Below are 15,582 nucleotides of genomic sequence, written 5' to 3'. Positions count from 1 at the left end.
CAGATGATTGCAAAGCAATATACAAGCAACAGACCTCTTCCACATGACACGAACACTCTGTCCTTTGTCGAGTGGGCAAAACAACTTGCAGAGCTGACTAGAGAAGTTTATTTCCATTCTTCTGTTCCCAGAACTAAATAGTCTGGCTCCTAGTGGCAGGGACTTAAATTTATAGTTATCTTGTAGAATATATAAAACATTCTGCATGTGACTTTTATTACTGCTGTTAGCTGTGTGGACGGGTTCCTAATAGTTACGTACACCAAGTCACATGTACCAAGTTATTCTCTGATCCTGTGTTTGTGTTCAGTGTGACAGGGTGGGGTTCTCATGTTCATCAGCGTGTTAATAGTGCTGTGCTTAATGTCAGAGAAGTGTAGCTAATCTAGAAGAAAGGAGTAATGTATGGCTGCTTTTTATTTATTTATTTATTTATTAAAATCTTCCTGGAGCACAGTGGATCTTAAATTAACTCATTGTTACAATGAGACTTGCTTTATATTGCCTACTAGATGTCGAAGGCTCTCTTCCCCAAGCTCTGCGTTTATGAGTCTGATTCAAGCCAACGCCTTACAACCCACAGCTAGACAAGTATTACTTTGACAGCTCGAAGTCATCAGCACAGACAAATCTGAACAGCTTTGGGGTTGGAGCAGCTGATTTGACACAATTAACTGGCACAATTGATTAATCTGAGACATAATCTCTTCATGCCTGTTTCTCATCACTTCTTTCTCTTTGTCCCCCCCCACAAGTTGTATCTCATCCCAAAGTAGAAGGACATTTCAAGTCTTTTCCATTCATTTTACATAGTTACACAAAGGTTGTGTGGAACATAAAAATAATATAATAGAAGAGAGTTGTCTCCAGAACTGTTTTTTTTCTGTTGTAGTGAGGAAAAGAGGGGTCGGTGGTGCTGTGTGAGCAGCTCTGCTCCCAGCTGGGCTGTTCCCATAGCTCTGGGACAGTCGCGCTTGTTCCCAGCCTCCAAAAGCCCACGTGGAGCCCTTTGGGTGTCACTGTACCTGTGGCACAGTTAATCCCCAGCCCATGTCTTCTGGTGGCAAAGAGGATTTCTACACTCATTTAGGGGTTTGATCTTATATTTCTTCTTAGTGTGGAATTGCTTTTCTGTTTGTATTTCTCTTGTGCTGAGATAGAAAACATGCAAATTGGGAATAATTCAACTTCCCTGTTTCATGAACGTCCATTACTGAGAGTTTGCTACTCCATCACAAAGGACTGTACTAATGGCATGATGCAGGAAGCTTATCTTTTTGCCTTGGAGATGACACTTACATTAAGTTAGTTTTTATTTATTTATGATAATGCCACCTCCAGCAACTTCACTTGCATTTGAAGAAAACAACAAACAAATCACAAATGCATTTGATTTTGATTTGAACCTATCAGAGCCTATTTTTGTCCTTTAAAGGAATTTAGACTGACCTCACATACTGCTGCTTTGAAAATAGGTGGATACTAAAGCTGTAAAATACCTTTAACACTTTGACAGAAATCTACATTCTGTTTGAGGAGGAATTGTGTATTTACTCTGGTTTCCTGTGGAGATAAGGCGTAAGCAATCTCTCTCTCTGCCTGCCTTCCTCTTTTCTGTGCTCCCTCCATAACTTTTTAATCGAGTTTGGCAAAAAGGTAGGGGTCCCCATACAGCAGCATTTTTACAGATGTCATGAAAAATGGTAGAGGAAGGAGAAGAGGAATTCTATTAGGACCAGGCTGCACTGATTTCAATTATTGTTAGGCACCAGGGAATCCCAGTGGGTGAGAGATGTAATGAACACCCACCTGCAGGAGAGGCTTTGGATAGAGCTTATATCTCCTGGGTCAGGCACCAGTCAGAATACATAAGTAGGAAACCAGGCCTCCTTAGTGCTGGTGCTTACATGCATGCTTGTTTTTAAATGACCCGAGCTATGTTTGTTACCAGAGCTGACAGGTTTTAAACTGATCTGGTGAAAGGGAAAAAGCATGTGTACTTCATGAACAAAAAACCCTAATAGCTGCATGGTGGTGGTTGTTGGTGTTAAAGTGTAATTGACAAAGGCTTATTATAACATAGTAGGTACTACCTCAGGTTTTGTTGGCAAAGTCAGTCTTTGTATGTTAAGTAAAGCTTGTATGCGTTTAGGCTTTGTCTATATCTAAAGGTTAATTTGGATTCACATGGGACTTGTGATAACTGTAGTACATTTTTGTATGGGCTCTGGTTTGACAATTAGCACGTTATGTCTGTTTAACTCCACTTCTAGCTTTTCTGGAAAAACTCCATGCATTGACACATTTGAAGTTATTTAGTACTGTCTTTTCAGTAATGGAAATACATTATGTCAGGAAAATGGAGATGAGGTAGGTGACATTAAATTCTTCTAGTGACGTCTTGCAAGTGATACCTTCCGGGTAGTATCTGGATGTTGCAGTTCATTAACAGGGGTGGCAAAGCAGCTAGTGCATAATTACGTGTTCTGTGTGCTGACATGTTATTTTGTTTGTTTTTTTTTCTTTCTAGGACTCCACTGTTGTCACTCCAGTTATTCTCAGAACAGATCCACAGGGATTTTTCTTCTACTGGACAGATCAAAACAAGGTAAGAGGAAAAGATTTATTACTCCAGAATGATTCGTTCTGTTTGCTGTGGTGTGATGGGCAGCAGTAAGGAGGCTTTGTGTGCTGGTTCTGGTATGTTAGACAAACATAGCATCAGCATTTGTTCCTCTGCTCTTCTGGGGAGCAAACATAAAAAGGTCTGCGGTCCATTCCTGGTGCACAAAACATGGAGAGAAGGGTAAGAGACTGGATTTCTGCTGTGCTCCTGTTGTTTCTAGCCACATTGATGATCTGTTGCCCGATGAGTTGTATAAATGCTTTGGTTTACAGGTAAGAATCAGTCTAGCTGTTTTGGTTCATAGTTGACTTGTGGTTTCTGTCTTGCCTTCCATGTGGTACGTGGCAGAGCTAGAATACCCAAAGGCTGGAACTCCTTTTGAATTCTTCCTCCTGAACTGCCGCATGCTCCCTGGCCTCGCCTGGTGGGCCACGTCACTAAATTCTTACTAATCCTTACTGGACGCTCACTTTCTTTTAAAAACATTCCAGCATGCTTAGATCACTATTATGGCTGGGGAGCTGTTGGGAAGCTCATGGCCTGATTCATCACTTCATTACTCCAGTTTTGTGTTGGTGTCACCTCTTGAAATCATCACTGTCATATTTCCAGCTGTTAGAGACTGTGGTTTGCAGCATGGTGAAAGCATCTGTGCAATTAGCAGTTGGGTACAATTTCTTTCATAAAGCATATAAAATATATAATAGCAAATTATTGCTGAAATTGTTATAGCAAAATGCTGCGTCAAAACTAGAAACTAAATAGGTTCCTCTTTTCTGCAGATGAACTTTCTTTCAAGTGCTTAGGAACTAAGTGCCTGTACCCATTGCCTGTTGAAAACCTGGTAGTGTTGGGGCTTTGGCCTTGTTTTGGAGTACATGCCAAGATGACTAAGTATGCTATTCTGGCTATGGAAACCTGGTTTGCTCATTGTGTAGCTGTTTTTCACAAGTTCCTGTTGATTTTATGTTTAGATACCAATGCACAAATTGCTTGAGGAGGTAGCAACCATTAAATGTTCAGACTGTACAGGCAATTTGCTGTTACATTAGCTCATATTTATCTTGCTATGTTTGCTTTTTAGAGGAGATGGAGAACAGTTTTGAGTCAGTGTATTTGAAAGTCATATCATGGAGTTATAATAAAAATCCTGCCTTACTTTGCTTGTGCTTGTACAAGGTGGTGCTGGTTAATAATGCGTTCATCTGTTGACAGTCTGGAGTTGTTAAATAGCTGCCCAAAGAAGCAAAGTGGATCCCCTGAGAAGTTGAAGGATATGACTGATTTACACCAACTCAGTAGCTATGCCAAGACGTAGCACAGTCTACTGATTTGTTGCTTCCCTTGCATAAGCTAATTGTTTAAGTTGAAAAAGAATAGCAAACTTTGTAGTAATAAATGGAAAACCAGAGTTGATTGGAGAGTTTAACTTTTAATATATTTGGCACTAAGACCTCCTTCAGTTTCCTACTGTTGTCTCTAAAAACAATGTCTTGAAGCACTTCTGTGAAGAATAGCTATTTATAGAATTGTTGTTCTCATATTCATGAAAAAATGTATTTATAATGCCCAGAGCATTTTTTTAAAAGCTTGGGTATTTGTTCAAGAGACATTAAATGTCAGTTTGATTTTTTAAACTTGCAAATCAAGCCTCTGTGAAGGGCAACAAAAAGGATTTTTTTCTGGTTAATAATTCATGGCGATTAGAGAAAGCTTGTTCCTGTACCCCGTTATAACAGTGCCTACATAAAGAAAATAAATATATTTCTGTTGGGGTGCTGATACTGCAAGGACTGGGAAGGAAACAGCACTTCTGCTGTTGCAGAGAATGGTTGGGTTTGTGTTTACTGTGAAATGACAAATATATTAAAAAAAGAGGGTATATAGAAATTCTCTTCATTTCCTTCTTTCTGTGTAAATGGTGATTTTGTGATGACAGTGGAATTACTTGAAGAAATAGTATTGGAAGGACACAGCCCCTGTGTGACTATGTGATTGTTTTTTTTAACCTAGTATTATTTTGAAGAAACTGGCTTTTGTTTAGCTCCTTTGGTTGCTGTTGTCTCATCAGTAATCTAAAATAAATAAATACATGAAGCACTGTATAGTGTAAAAAAAAAAAAAAAGCGCCCCTTGTTAATTTTTTATTTAACTTAGGTCACTGGTGGCTGTAGCTGTGCAGCTTTCTCTAACTGGTTGAGCTTGCATTGTTTTCCTGTTTCCTCTCTGCAGAGAAAGGAAATAATATGTGTGGTGTCTGAAAAGTCCTTCAGACTGAGCTCTGGCTGCACGAAGAACTGAGTTCCTGGAGAGGTTGTGTGTTGCTTTTTGGGTTTAGGATGAATGAGATGGTAGCGTTTCCCTCCCTGCATCTGACAACCTCAGGCAAGGCAAGCAGTGAACTGCTCAGGCCTCCCTCAGTGCAAGATCCATACGCACGTGCCTTGCTTCTTCCTTCATGGCTGTGTTTTGAGCCTTTGATTATGTCTGGGCTGGCTCAGGTGTGTCCTGCCAGATACCCAGGCCCAGCACCACTGCACTTGGACTTGAAGAGGTTTTGTATTACAAAGTGGTTGATCACGCTTCTCTGTTTAATTGACTTTATCAGCAGAGTAAACAGTAGCCTAGGATGGAAATGTGTACGGGTTCTTCTGGCCATGTGCCATTTCTCTTTGATTTTTATGTGCTAGGTTGACCTTTGCTGCATACCGTAGCGTGGTCTTAGCTGCAGTGAGGGACTGTGAAGCAAGTTCAGTTCAGCTCCGGTCTTGTGCTTTGACAGGAGCACTGTGGGATCCTGTGGTGTGGCACTCTCAGTGCATATTTGCATATTTAACTATATTTTGCTGCCATCAGTAAAGATAAGCCTTCAAAATAGTCATACATAGCATTTTGCTATATTGTTTTCTGATAACAACAAGGAAATTTTAAACCTATTTTAAACAGATGGCAGGACAGCTTTCTGATTTTAGTTGGATATTTCAGTATGAAATTCTTTTGTTGATGAAGGTTCTGGAATATTTGCTTTATCTGTATGCAGAGTGCTGGCTGATTTCACATTATTACTTGAATGATTCTCAACATGGGGTTTAAAAAAAAAGAAAAATTAATTAATGTGACAAGCTAGCATCTGTTATATACCTTATTGTTTCAGTAATGTTCCTTAACTATAGGAAACGCAGGCAATATTCATTGCATTGTTGTATTTCTATGACCTTACTGAAACATATCTCAATTCCTTGCTACTTCTTTGAAAACGGAATGCCATTTCTGTCGTTTGTTCTTCTGTTCATGAGTGTTGAAGAAGGACAAATTGAAACTCAACCAGGTGAAAAGAAATTCTACCAGAATAAAAAGGAATGATAACAGCAGTTCTCAGGAGATGAGAAGGCGCTGGAAGCAAAGCTAGAGAAAGACTGATTTCTGTCTGAGTATATCAACGGATGCGTAGGCAGAACAGGACAAGAAATGAGTATTGTTGGCCAGTTTCTGCATTATTATTTTTGCATCCCCTAGCTGTAAGTTGTATTACGCAATCAAATGGATGGCATCAACTTTTTAGTGTTGATGGATTTATGTTTAAGTGGGAAGGTAGGTAACCTCACTGATGTGGCAGCATGCTGAAAATAGGGAGGATGGAGACCTGGTCTCATCCACATGGAAAGAGATGGGCTATCCAACTGTGTGGGTCATAAAATGTAGGTGTCCAGGCCTGGGAGGTCAACAATGCCTTCTAATCTGTCTTCCACAGAAAAGCTGTTGTAAAGAGATGTTGATCCCATTTGTCCAATGGAAGTCAGTGCTGAGAAACTGCTTTAAGTGCTGAGGTGATGCTCAGTAGGAGGGGATGCGTGGCTGAAGCTTCCTGCCTCTGCTGGTTGCAGTCAGAGGGCTAGCACTACCTAAGCTATGGGACAGCAGGAAGGCATCCCTGCTTCTGAGGCTGGGGAAGCTTGCAGAATTCATAGCTTGAGCTTCTGAATGTGTTTGAGAGGAGGCGGGATGATGTACTACAGTGGTACAGAAGCACCTACAGCTTGTCATTTCCCCAGCTCCTCCTGAGACGAAACTTTCTCATTTCATGCCACTACACACTGTGGTTCCTGGTGATAATGAGAGGATATTTTTTGGCCTCAAAGGTCTTTTCTCCTCTTGTGTCCTGAGGTGACCGAGTCTCATCGGGCCTGAAAACCAAACGTGGACTGCTGAGTGGATGCGTGAAGGAGAGCCCCAGGGCTCTGCCTGCAGTAGGTAGGATTCCGTAGGATTAGACTTGGCTTCAGCATGTTTGTAAATTCCATGTCATTCCCGTTGCCCTCGTCCAAATGAAAGATGTGGCGTTTTTCCAGCTGCTGGGGATTATGGCTGAGTTATTTGAGAGAGTTCTTTTGTGTCTGTCTTGAATAGGGGCTTTAAAGCAATCGGGTCAATATTTGGACTGCCCTGTGGGTCAAAGATCTTTTCATTACATCTTTCTAGGTTTTACAGTACATTTGACAAGCAAACAATAATGGCTGAAGTTAATATATCAATATTTAAAATATATGTAATAATTTAATGGGAAGGATTTAATATTTAATACTGCTAGGTTTAAAAATACCTGCTCCTAAAACCAACTGTTTGGCTTAATTTATTCAAGAGCAAGGTTACTCGGTGGTGGATCTCATTGCTGAGAACATCCAAGAAGTGCATCGTTAAACATGTATTCACACTTCTCTTCCTGGCATGTAAAAGGGAAAAAAGCTGAGTAACTGACCTTTTGGAGAACTGAGATTATAAATATCATTAATTAAATGAGAAAAGATGGTGCATGTCTCTCCATGGAAATGGTTATTTTAACATGTACAATGAAAAACTTGCTGGCTTTCCTTGTATTTTTTAGCAGCGCTAGCATTTCAGCAGTCAACAGCTCTGTCTGTTAATACTGTTTGATAGTGAATATTGGATACATGGGACTCTATCACACAGTTTCTGACATGCAAATAGACTTGCCTTTGATTTAGCTGCAAAACATAGGAGCTGGAAGAACTTAGATCCCTGTGCCATACTGGCATTTTACCAGGTACTGAGTAAGACCTGTATATTTAAGTCTTTGAGGAGTGTTTTCTTTGTTGTACTAGTAGCAAGTTCTGTATTAAATGGCTCATGTTCTCAGTGCTCTAGTACTTGTGGTGCTTCTCCATAGACTTCTGTAAAAACATAATGTATAATCTACATCTGCCCATTCTCTAGTGTAAAACTGGCATGCACAGAAATAATGCCACAACTGAGAAAGCTTCTTATCAATAGGACCCTTGTGATACTGGATTATAATCCTCTTCTACTGAAGGACAAGTTAAATTGCCATGAATGGCACCGTTTGAGGCTGAGCCCATATGGCACTGTTCCTTTATCCATTTATTGAATGTGTGGGTTGCTTCTGATTTTTCAGGGCAGGAGTAACTCACTGTAGTTCAGTTGGAAATTTAGGGAATGAGGCGTCTTTTGTGTTTGAAGGTGGCCGAGGTACTGAGGAAGCCAGGCTAGTCTTCCAGTACAATTAGGTGGAGCTGCGTTGAAATCCCATTTTCAGAACAAAGAAGTCACATGCTGGAAGAGGTGACACAGGGTAGTTTTCTTTGGGAATCTGGATGAGGACTCCTCTGGGACAAGGAGTTGTAACGTGAGGTTTCCAAAACTAGAAATCTAAGTGAAGCTGAAGAAGCTAGTAAAAAATAGTGGTGGCACAGCAAATACCTGGGCCTCTGCCTGGGTTTTGCGTCTTCTTGGTTGATGAATTTGAGGTGTAATGTTGGGAGCTGTTGTAGGGGCAGTAGGAGCTCAAGAACAGGGATGTCATTTCTTGAACAGGCTGCAAAACTTTGGATAAGAAAATTACTTACAAATATTGGCATCCAAAGTTGTGTTTGTCACATTTTTAATGAGAAATGGAAGAGAAGCTCTTCAAGAATGCAACTGCTTGCTAGGAGGGATGGTTGTAACCAGTAGAATCAGCAGTGCAGACATTGGAATTGAAATCTTAAAGGTGAGTTCTTCCTCCACAGACGATGCAGATGTGTGAGAAACATCACAAAAATCAGCTTGGCAGTAGATAATCTAACTACTCCCTAACAGCAGTTCTCAGGCTGAGGGCCCTAGTGCTGGCGTGAAGCAGCTGAGGGTAAAGCATTCAAACATTGATTTGCTAGCTCTGTTAGTGGCCAGAGTGGCAATCCTGGAAAGTTCACCTGCCTGCTGGTGCTTTCTCTGCAGTACTGAAATAACTCCCGGCATGCAGGGCAGTCAGCCTGGCAACAGCTCGTAGTCACCTGGAAGTTGCAGCTCATGGGTTTTTGCAACCACTAAAAATATTGGTATGTGAGTGGAATAAAAAAGACAAGGAAAGTGGTAGAGGATTGCCACAGAAAGTGATAATGGAAGGAAATATTTCATGGAGGTCAACTTCCCATCAGGCTGCTGATTTTATTTTTAAAAGGAAATCTCTCTGCTTTCAAAACATGGAAATTGTTCAAGGCCCATTAGGGAAATGGTACTACATCAAACACAGATCTCTAATGAGCATTTCCCACTGCTAAATATCTCCCTTATTATTGTGAGGGAGGCAGGAATAGCAAACAGGGTTTGGGTTTAATCTACACAGTAAGTCCAGGGTACAGTTTCTGAAATGAGGAACCCAAAGAACTTCAAAAAAGGAGGATGACTTTGGACTGTCCACATACTTCCGAAATTCAAATTTTGGTACTTTTAAATTCTCAGGTACTGAGAACAGTCCTAAGACAATTTGTGGCATAGAAGAATATTAGCTGTACGCTGAAGTAGCTTCTTTAATGGGCATCCGTGTCAGGCTTTCAAATGCTGTGACTTAAATAACAATTTTCCTATGATTCACACCTCCTGTGGTATAGTACTGCTTAATGTGTCAGTAGACACTTGGCCTTAACTAAGAGCAATGCATGCTTTGAGGAACTGTCTGGGAGTCAGGAGACCTGGGCACTCGCCTCTTCTCAGTCATGATTTGCCCTAACTTGGCAATGGGCTGCTGTGCCTCCCGGTCTGCCCTCTGCTGACTTTGTCCATCAGAAGTTCTCCACCAGGAGGTTGCAGCAGGGACTGCCTGCGACTGCCCGCTCAGCAGATGGCACAGGGTGCTGCCGGCCTCTGACACAACATGTGCCTTGCTGGTGGAGATGCTCATGTGCTCATGGTAAATGAGAGAGTTAGTCCTCAGTCTCACTTCTCCTCCTTAATTAAAACAGTCTCTTGTGTTCACGTCCACTGTTTGTGCGTATATTTGGCTGAATTTCTGCAGCATGTGCTTCGCTGACTGACCTATTATTTGCACAGTTTGAAAATTGGCTTCTACGACATCAGCTTTCCTGATTGCTGGGAGGATGACTGATCTCTCGGAGTGCCTGTCACATTGCTGCTCGGCTGTAGTGGTGCAAGCTCAGACACTTCTCTAATGCTTCCTACCCTAGCTGTTTCCCATCCCCAATATGCTTGCTTTTGTTTTTGTTTTTTTTTCTTCCCCAAGCTCTTTAGGAGATAGAGCATTATTTTCAGGGCACTTTAAATAAAATGTTCTGTCTCCATACATGTGATCTTCCTGTGTGAATGTCCAAGTAACTGGCAACAAATGTCCATATAGCTTGCAGTTGTGTACTAATACTTGCCTCAGTTGCTTTCAGGCTTTTTGCCATTAAAAATGTATGCTTGACCTTGCTTTCCTCTCCTGCCTTTTGCTTACTCCTGCAGTCTTGGTGGTATCGTACAGCAGCTCTGCATGCCTGCAGTTAGCATCAGAGCAGAAATGGCAAAGCGCCTGGCCTGCGTTTACAGGGATAACAATGTTCTCTGTTGTATGGCGCTGCCTTCCTTTTTGATTCGGGGTTAGTGTGTATGGACAGAAGACCCTCTGTAGTGTCCTTTCTCAGAGAATCATATTTCAGTCCTATCTTCTGTGCTTTAATGACAACTTTTATTATATATCCCAGTGCTGGGGTGACACAGAAACAACCTCAGGCTACAAATGAAAAGAGGTTTGGGTTCATTATGTGTGTCTGGCTATTATTTTTGGGCGTTTCTAACTACCCAGATGTTGTTTGTATATCACCGTTCTCCTCCAAATATTCTGCTGGGTTACCCTATAAAATCAGTAGGCAGCCTCTGCAAGTGGTATATTGTCTCTTGTCTGTGGCCTTTTCATGATGTTTTGTGCTGCTGCGTCTCCTCAACAGGCAGAGGTCTTCCTACTAAAATTCAGAGCTAGCTCTGGAGGATGTCAAACCCTACCAAAACAGGGGAGACTGTGTCTGCATCTGATGAAGAGACCGTGCCTTCCCCGGCTTGGTTTTGCGTACGTGTGCTGTCAGCACGCAAACTTCCTTCTTCGTCATTTCAGAGTTAGGGCTCTTCAGCAGAGAGGAAATGAGTATTCATCTTCATTACTTCTTCTAATGAATCTTCCCATGGAGGCAAGTTTTCCAGTGTATTCTGACTTCCTGACGTCATTGTCTATCCTTCACTCACAAAAGAAAGCAGTAATAGATGCATGTTCTCATCTCTGTTATGTAGTGTGTGACATCGTAGCTCTACCGACGTCAATTCGTCTTGCACTAGTGCTAGGAGGAAGGTGATGTAGAGGGTTTAGGCTTTTGTCTTCATTCATTTCCAAGGAAAAGTGATTTCCAGGGTCTGAATGTCTAGTGTGGAGATTGATTCTGCTTTATAGACTGGCACATGTCTTTATTCAAGATGTGCTGTACATTGTGCAAGAGGAACAGCGTGTATTCTTTTCAAAAAGAATTGTTTGTCATTGGAGAATGGATTTAAATCCTGAATCTCTGGGGCACATTAAACACAGTGCTGTCCAGTTAGCTCAATAGCAATGTCATCTTTGGGGGCATGTACAATATTGCTATTTCAAGGCTGCAGTTCTATACGACCAGCAGAATTTTACCGCTCTGCCATCTCCCCAGAGAGATCCCATGCAATATGGGGGCTGGGGATTGTCAGAGCCTCCCCCTGCTCTCAAGGCAGGTCGTAGTGTGCCTCCAGAGCTCTGCTGAGCCTTTTGTGGCTGCAGCCTGTACAGGCACCCCAAACTGGCTGTGTGCTACATCCCTGGCAGCTCCAGGCTGCGAAGTCTGCCTTAAAATTGGAGAAGCCTGTGGGTTGTTAGCTGCTACAGCACAGCTGTGCCACCAGCTATTTCAAGTACTGCTTACTGAGAGCTGGCTTGCAGCTGACCTAGGCGAATGCTGTCTTGCTGATAACAGTATGTTGAATAAGCTGTGCAAATGGTAATGTATTTACCTGTATGATGTGTCTCACTTAAGAGGGCTATGAATAATTTGGACAGGTGATTTACTACCCAGGGAGCTGATTATTTCTGATTGATAAACAGCAGTAAGTGCTGTTTAACAAGAGTAATAATAAAAAATTGATTAGCAGGATAGCTGTCTGGTACTAAGTGATACTCACTGAAGCTACTATTAAAACAGTAATGAAACTCTGAAGGAAGTTTTTATCTGTTATTCTAGTTGTTCTGGGCTTAGTCAGGACAGTCAGGTGTAAAGCTTTATTTAATAAGAGGTGCTATAAAATAGAGCACTAATGCCTGAAAGTTAGGAATATGGAAAAAAACAGAGTGCAATTAGAGAAATTTAAATAAAGTATCTTAGGCAGTTTAGACTTCGAGATCAGGAAAAATAAATATTCAGTATTTCAGGGAGCTTTCAGAACAAAGCAGTTTTACAAAAGATATCTTTATTCTGTAGTTCCTGTAAAAAATAATAAAAATAGATGTTGTCTTTCTGCTTTAAACTCCCATTTGCTTGGTAAGTAGCGAAGAGCATCAGGCTGTGTTGTTTGCGAAGAGCACCCTTGTAAAGGAAGGTACCATTTGGGACTTCCTGAACTGGTGTTTCCCTTGCCACTCAAGTCCATGGTGTGGTGGTGCATCTTTAAAGCCTCCAGGTGCTTCTGCCAGCTAGGCTGCTGTAATATGGCAGTGGCACTTCAACAGCACTGCCTGGAAAGCAATGAGGTAAGTGAGAATAATACAACTGCACATAATTTAGGGAGGTGGCTAATAAGTAACTGGTACCTGACAACAAAGTAATGTGCTTTCATGACTGTGTTTTAAATGTGCACTTGTCACAGCCCTGTAAAACTTCTATTCAGCGAGGAACTTAGTGTGCTTTCTGTAGGTGAAAAGTACGTCCCCTCTGCAGCCTATGCCTTTGAGTTAGTTGGAAATTAGTTGTGTGTGGCTAGTTGGCTTATTGAAATAGAATGTTATCAGCAAAAGTGTCACAGTCTAAACTTATCACAGCTAAATCTCTGTGTATCGTACCCTCTTGCAGATGTACTGGAAGACAGAAAACTGGCCATTTTTGCCAGCCAAAGTTACTGGGAAGATCCTGTCAGAGATGGTGCAGTAATGCTCTGAGCATAATGATGTCATACGTACTAAATGGACGAGGCGAAGAGCAATTCTCACTAGACTTGCACGCAGCATAATTTAAACTGAGGAAAATCAGCTTGAAAAGTGGTGCTGCTTTGCTGCTGCCAGAAATAGGTTTTCAGCAAGCTGACTGCAGATGTATCTTGTCTCTGACAACTCATACCAGTATCTTTTGCATATCAGCGTGTTGCGTACGCAGATGTAGGTTCCCGTCTTGCAGATGCATATGTTGAAGTTACAGTCAGTATTTTTACTGAAGTCAAGTAGTTAGAGAAAGGTACAGAGGAAGGGAGTACAGGTTAAGATGCAAAAAGCTGGAGGTCAAGTCAGCCACTCTGACTTGCAGATTGAAATATGCATCTACACTCATCTCCGTAGCATCCCTACATTTCATGACACAAATGGTTCTGGCATCATAGCCTGTGTGTAAGGGGAGAATTATCTACCCTTTTGTAGTTACAGTGAGGAAAAAGTTTGGTTTAGCCTCTTCAGAAATCCTGTTGCAAAGCTGGTAGTGGAAACAAGATCTTTTAATTCCTTGACAGGGGCTTTTCTCTTGGTTGGGAAGTAACATGAGACGTTTCATAACTCAGAGTGAAGCTTTTTTCTTTTTTTTTTTTTGTCCTGTTTAAAACCTGACATTTCATGCAGAACATACTGGGATTCAGGCTAAAACTTATGTGTTTCCTCCTCCTCTTACTGCTGCTCCAGGCTCAAATTCTGCCTCATGCAGAACCGATAAAATCTGTGTGTACAGCTCTGTCTAGATTTGTATCTGAGTTTCCTGGACATGTCCTCTTTTCTCATGCAGAAATTCTGCCTGTGCAGAAGGACGACTTGCCATTTCTCTCTGGTTTCCAGATGGACTCCACAATGCACGGGCTGCTCAGCTCTGATCCACCCAAGTTACATTAAAAAGGCTCTTCACGGATTGCCTTCGGAGCAGGGTAAATGTGAAGTGGGCTCACATGTGGTTGGACTGGCAATTACAAACGTAATTCTGAATGACATGTCAGTTTGTGTCACCTTCTTTAGAGTGCTCAAACTCATCTATAATATTGTAGCTAAAGATGTGAGCCTGGAAACGGCAACGTAAACCTCCTAACACTGCCGAATGCGGGCATTTAGTCACAGCTGTCCATCGAAGTCCTTGAGGTTTGTGCTGATGCTCAGCCATGGCCACTCTGCAACTTCCCTGGACTCATGCCAGGAAGATGGCTAATGGAACAGTCTTTTTGTGATCTGTTTAGCTAAATGGCTGTAATAACGTGGGATATTAGAGTAACAGATGCTGTTGACCGTCCTGCAGTAGATCAAAGTTTGTATATACAGGAACTATGCACTTCCTTTCTGAGCCATGCTTATAATTTGGAGCTTCTCATTTGTTGCTATGGTATTACATTATCAGAACAATGAGACACAGAAGTGGTAATTCTAATAAATTAAGTCAAAAGTGCTGGTCTGTAATGATCTCTGCTCAAAGCCAAACTAATACCTCTTTGGTATCAGAGGTAACACAGAAGGGTGCTCTGTGGATCCCTTTCAGGTATTGTTGGCATCGGAGGATTTCAAAGACTTCAGGAATTCTAGTCCAAGCTTGCTAGAACGGTCCTGTGTTGTAAGAGCTGGACACTTGTGGCTCACAGCTCTGTTACAGTTTTGTGTGGGTTTACGCCAGCCCCTCAAGCACAGCTGGCCAACATCTGGAGTTGCATTTACCTCGGGGAACTGTGGGTCTGGGGTCTGGCAGTCAGCCTCACCTGTGCCACGCGGAGTGGGGTGGAATCTGATGGGTTGCACCTCCTGCTGCCAGGGTGTGGGGAGGGGATCGGAGAAAGCGAGAGAAGGAAACAAAGCATTCAGCTGGTGGCTCTGATTGGTTCCTCTTCTTGGGATTTTCTTCGGTGAACCTTTTCCTAGCCTGAGAACAGCATGTTTAATTTCTCCTGTTGCATAAAAGGAGTGACTGACCAATAGCAGATCCCTCAGAGTCTAGAGATGGATGCTCCGGTCTCTGCTTTGTTCAAAGGAGGGATATGAAGCCTGGAGCTTTAGCATCTATGTATCGAGACTGGTGAAAATGCATCTAGTGTTTCAGCTGTGAATTGATTTTGTGCATTTGAGTTTAATCAACACGATGATGACACCAACATGACGATCCCTCTGAATTATGAGGGTGTTACAAGTTGACAGTAAATTCCCCAGAGACTAAAAAAGATGCCAATTACATGGGTACAACTGAAAGAGCAAGGTCTTTGGGGGAACTGAAAGCACTTCACACATAATCTTAATGGACTGTTTCAGAAATTGTAAAATCTGCTCCACTAGGATAATATCCTAACATCATTAGATATGTTGTTTAATTGGCTTGGCTTCATGTTTGGAATATGGATTGTTGGGTGGTGTGAATGCTCGTATTGATATCGTTAATTATGTTGTTAATGATTTGCAGAATTAGTCTGAGAACATGCAAATAAGCATGTTATGA

At 41.8% G+C, this 15,582-nt stretch overlaps 1 protein-coding gene across 5 annotated transcripts in view; it reads left to right on the top strand.

Moving 5' to 3' along the window:
- Positions 1 to 15,582, top strand: part of PLCB1 (phospholipase C beta 1) — a 390,968-nt gene that overhangs the window by 9,280 nt on the left and 366,106 nt on the right. For all 5 annotated transcript variants that reach the window (XM_035552918.2, XM_035552920.2, XM_035552921.2 and 2 more), the window contains one exon: positions 2,531 to 2,608. In XM_035552918.2, coding sequence (XP_035408811.1) covers positions 2,531 to 2,608 — 78 coding nt within the window. The remainder of the gene's footprint in view (positions 1 to 2,530; positions 2,609 to 15,582) is intronic.

Source organism: Cygnus atratus, chromosome 3, assembly GCF_013377495.2.
Source record: "Cygnus atratus isolate AKBS03 ecotype Queensland, Australia chromosome 3, CAtr_DNAZoo_HiC_assembly, whole genome shotgun sequence".
NCBI classification, from domain to species: domain Eukaryota; kingdom Metazoa; phylum Chordata; class Aves; order Anseriformes; family Anatidae; genus Cygnus; species Cygnus atratus.
The sequence above is the reverse complement of the archived record's forward strand: the minus strand, read 5'-3'. Positions and strand labels throughout refer to the sequence as shown.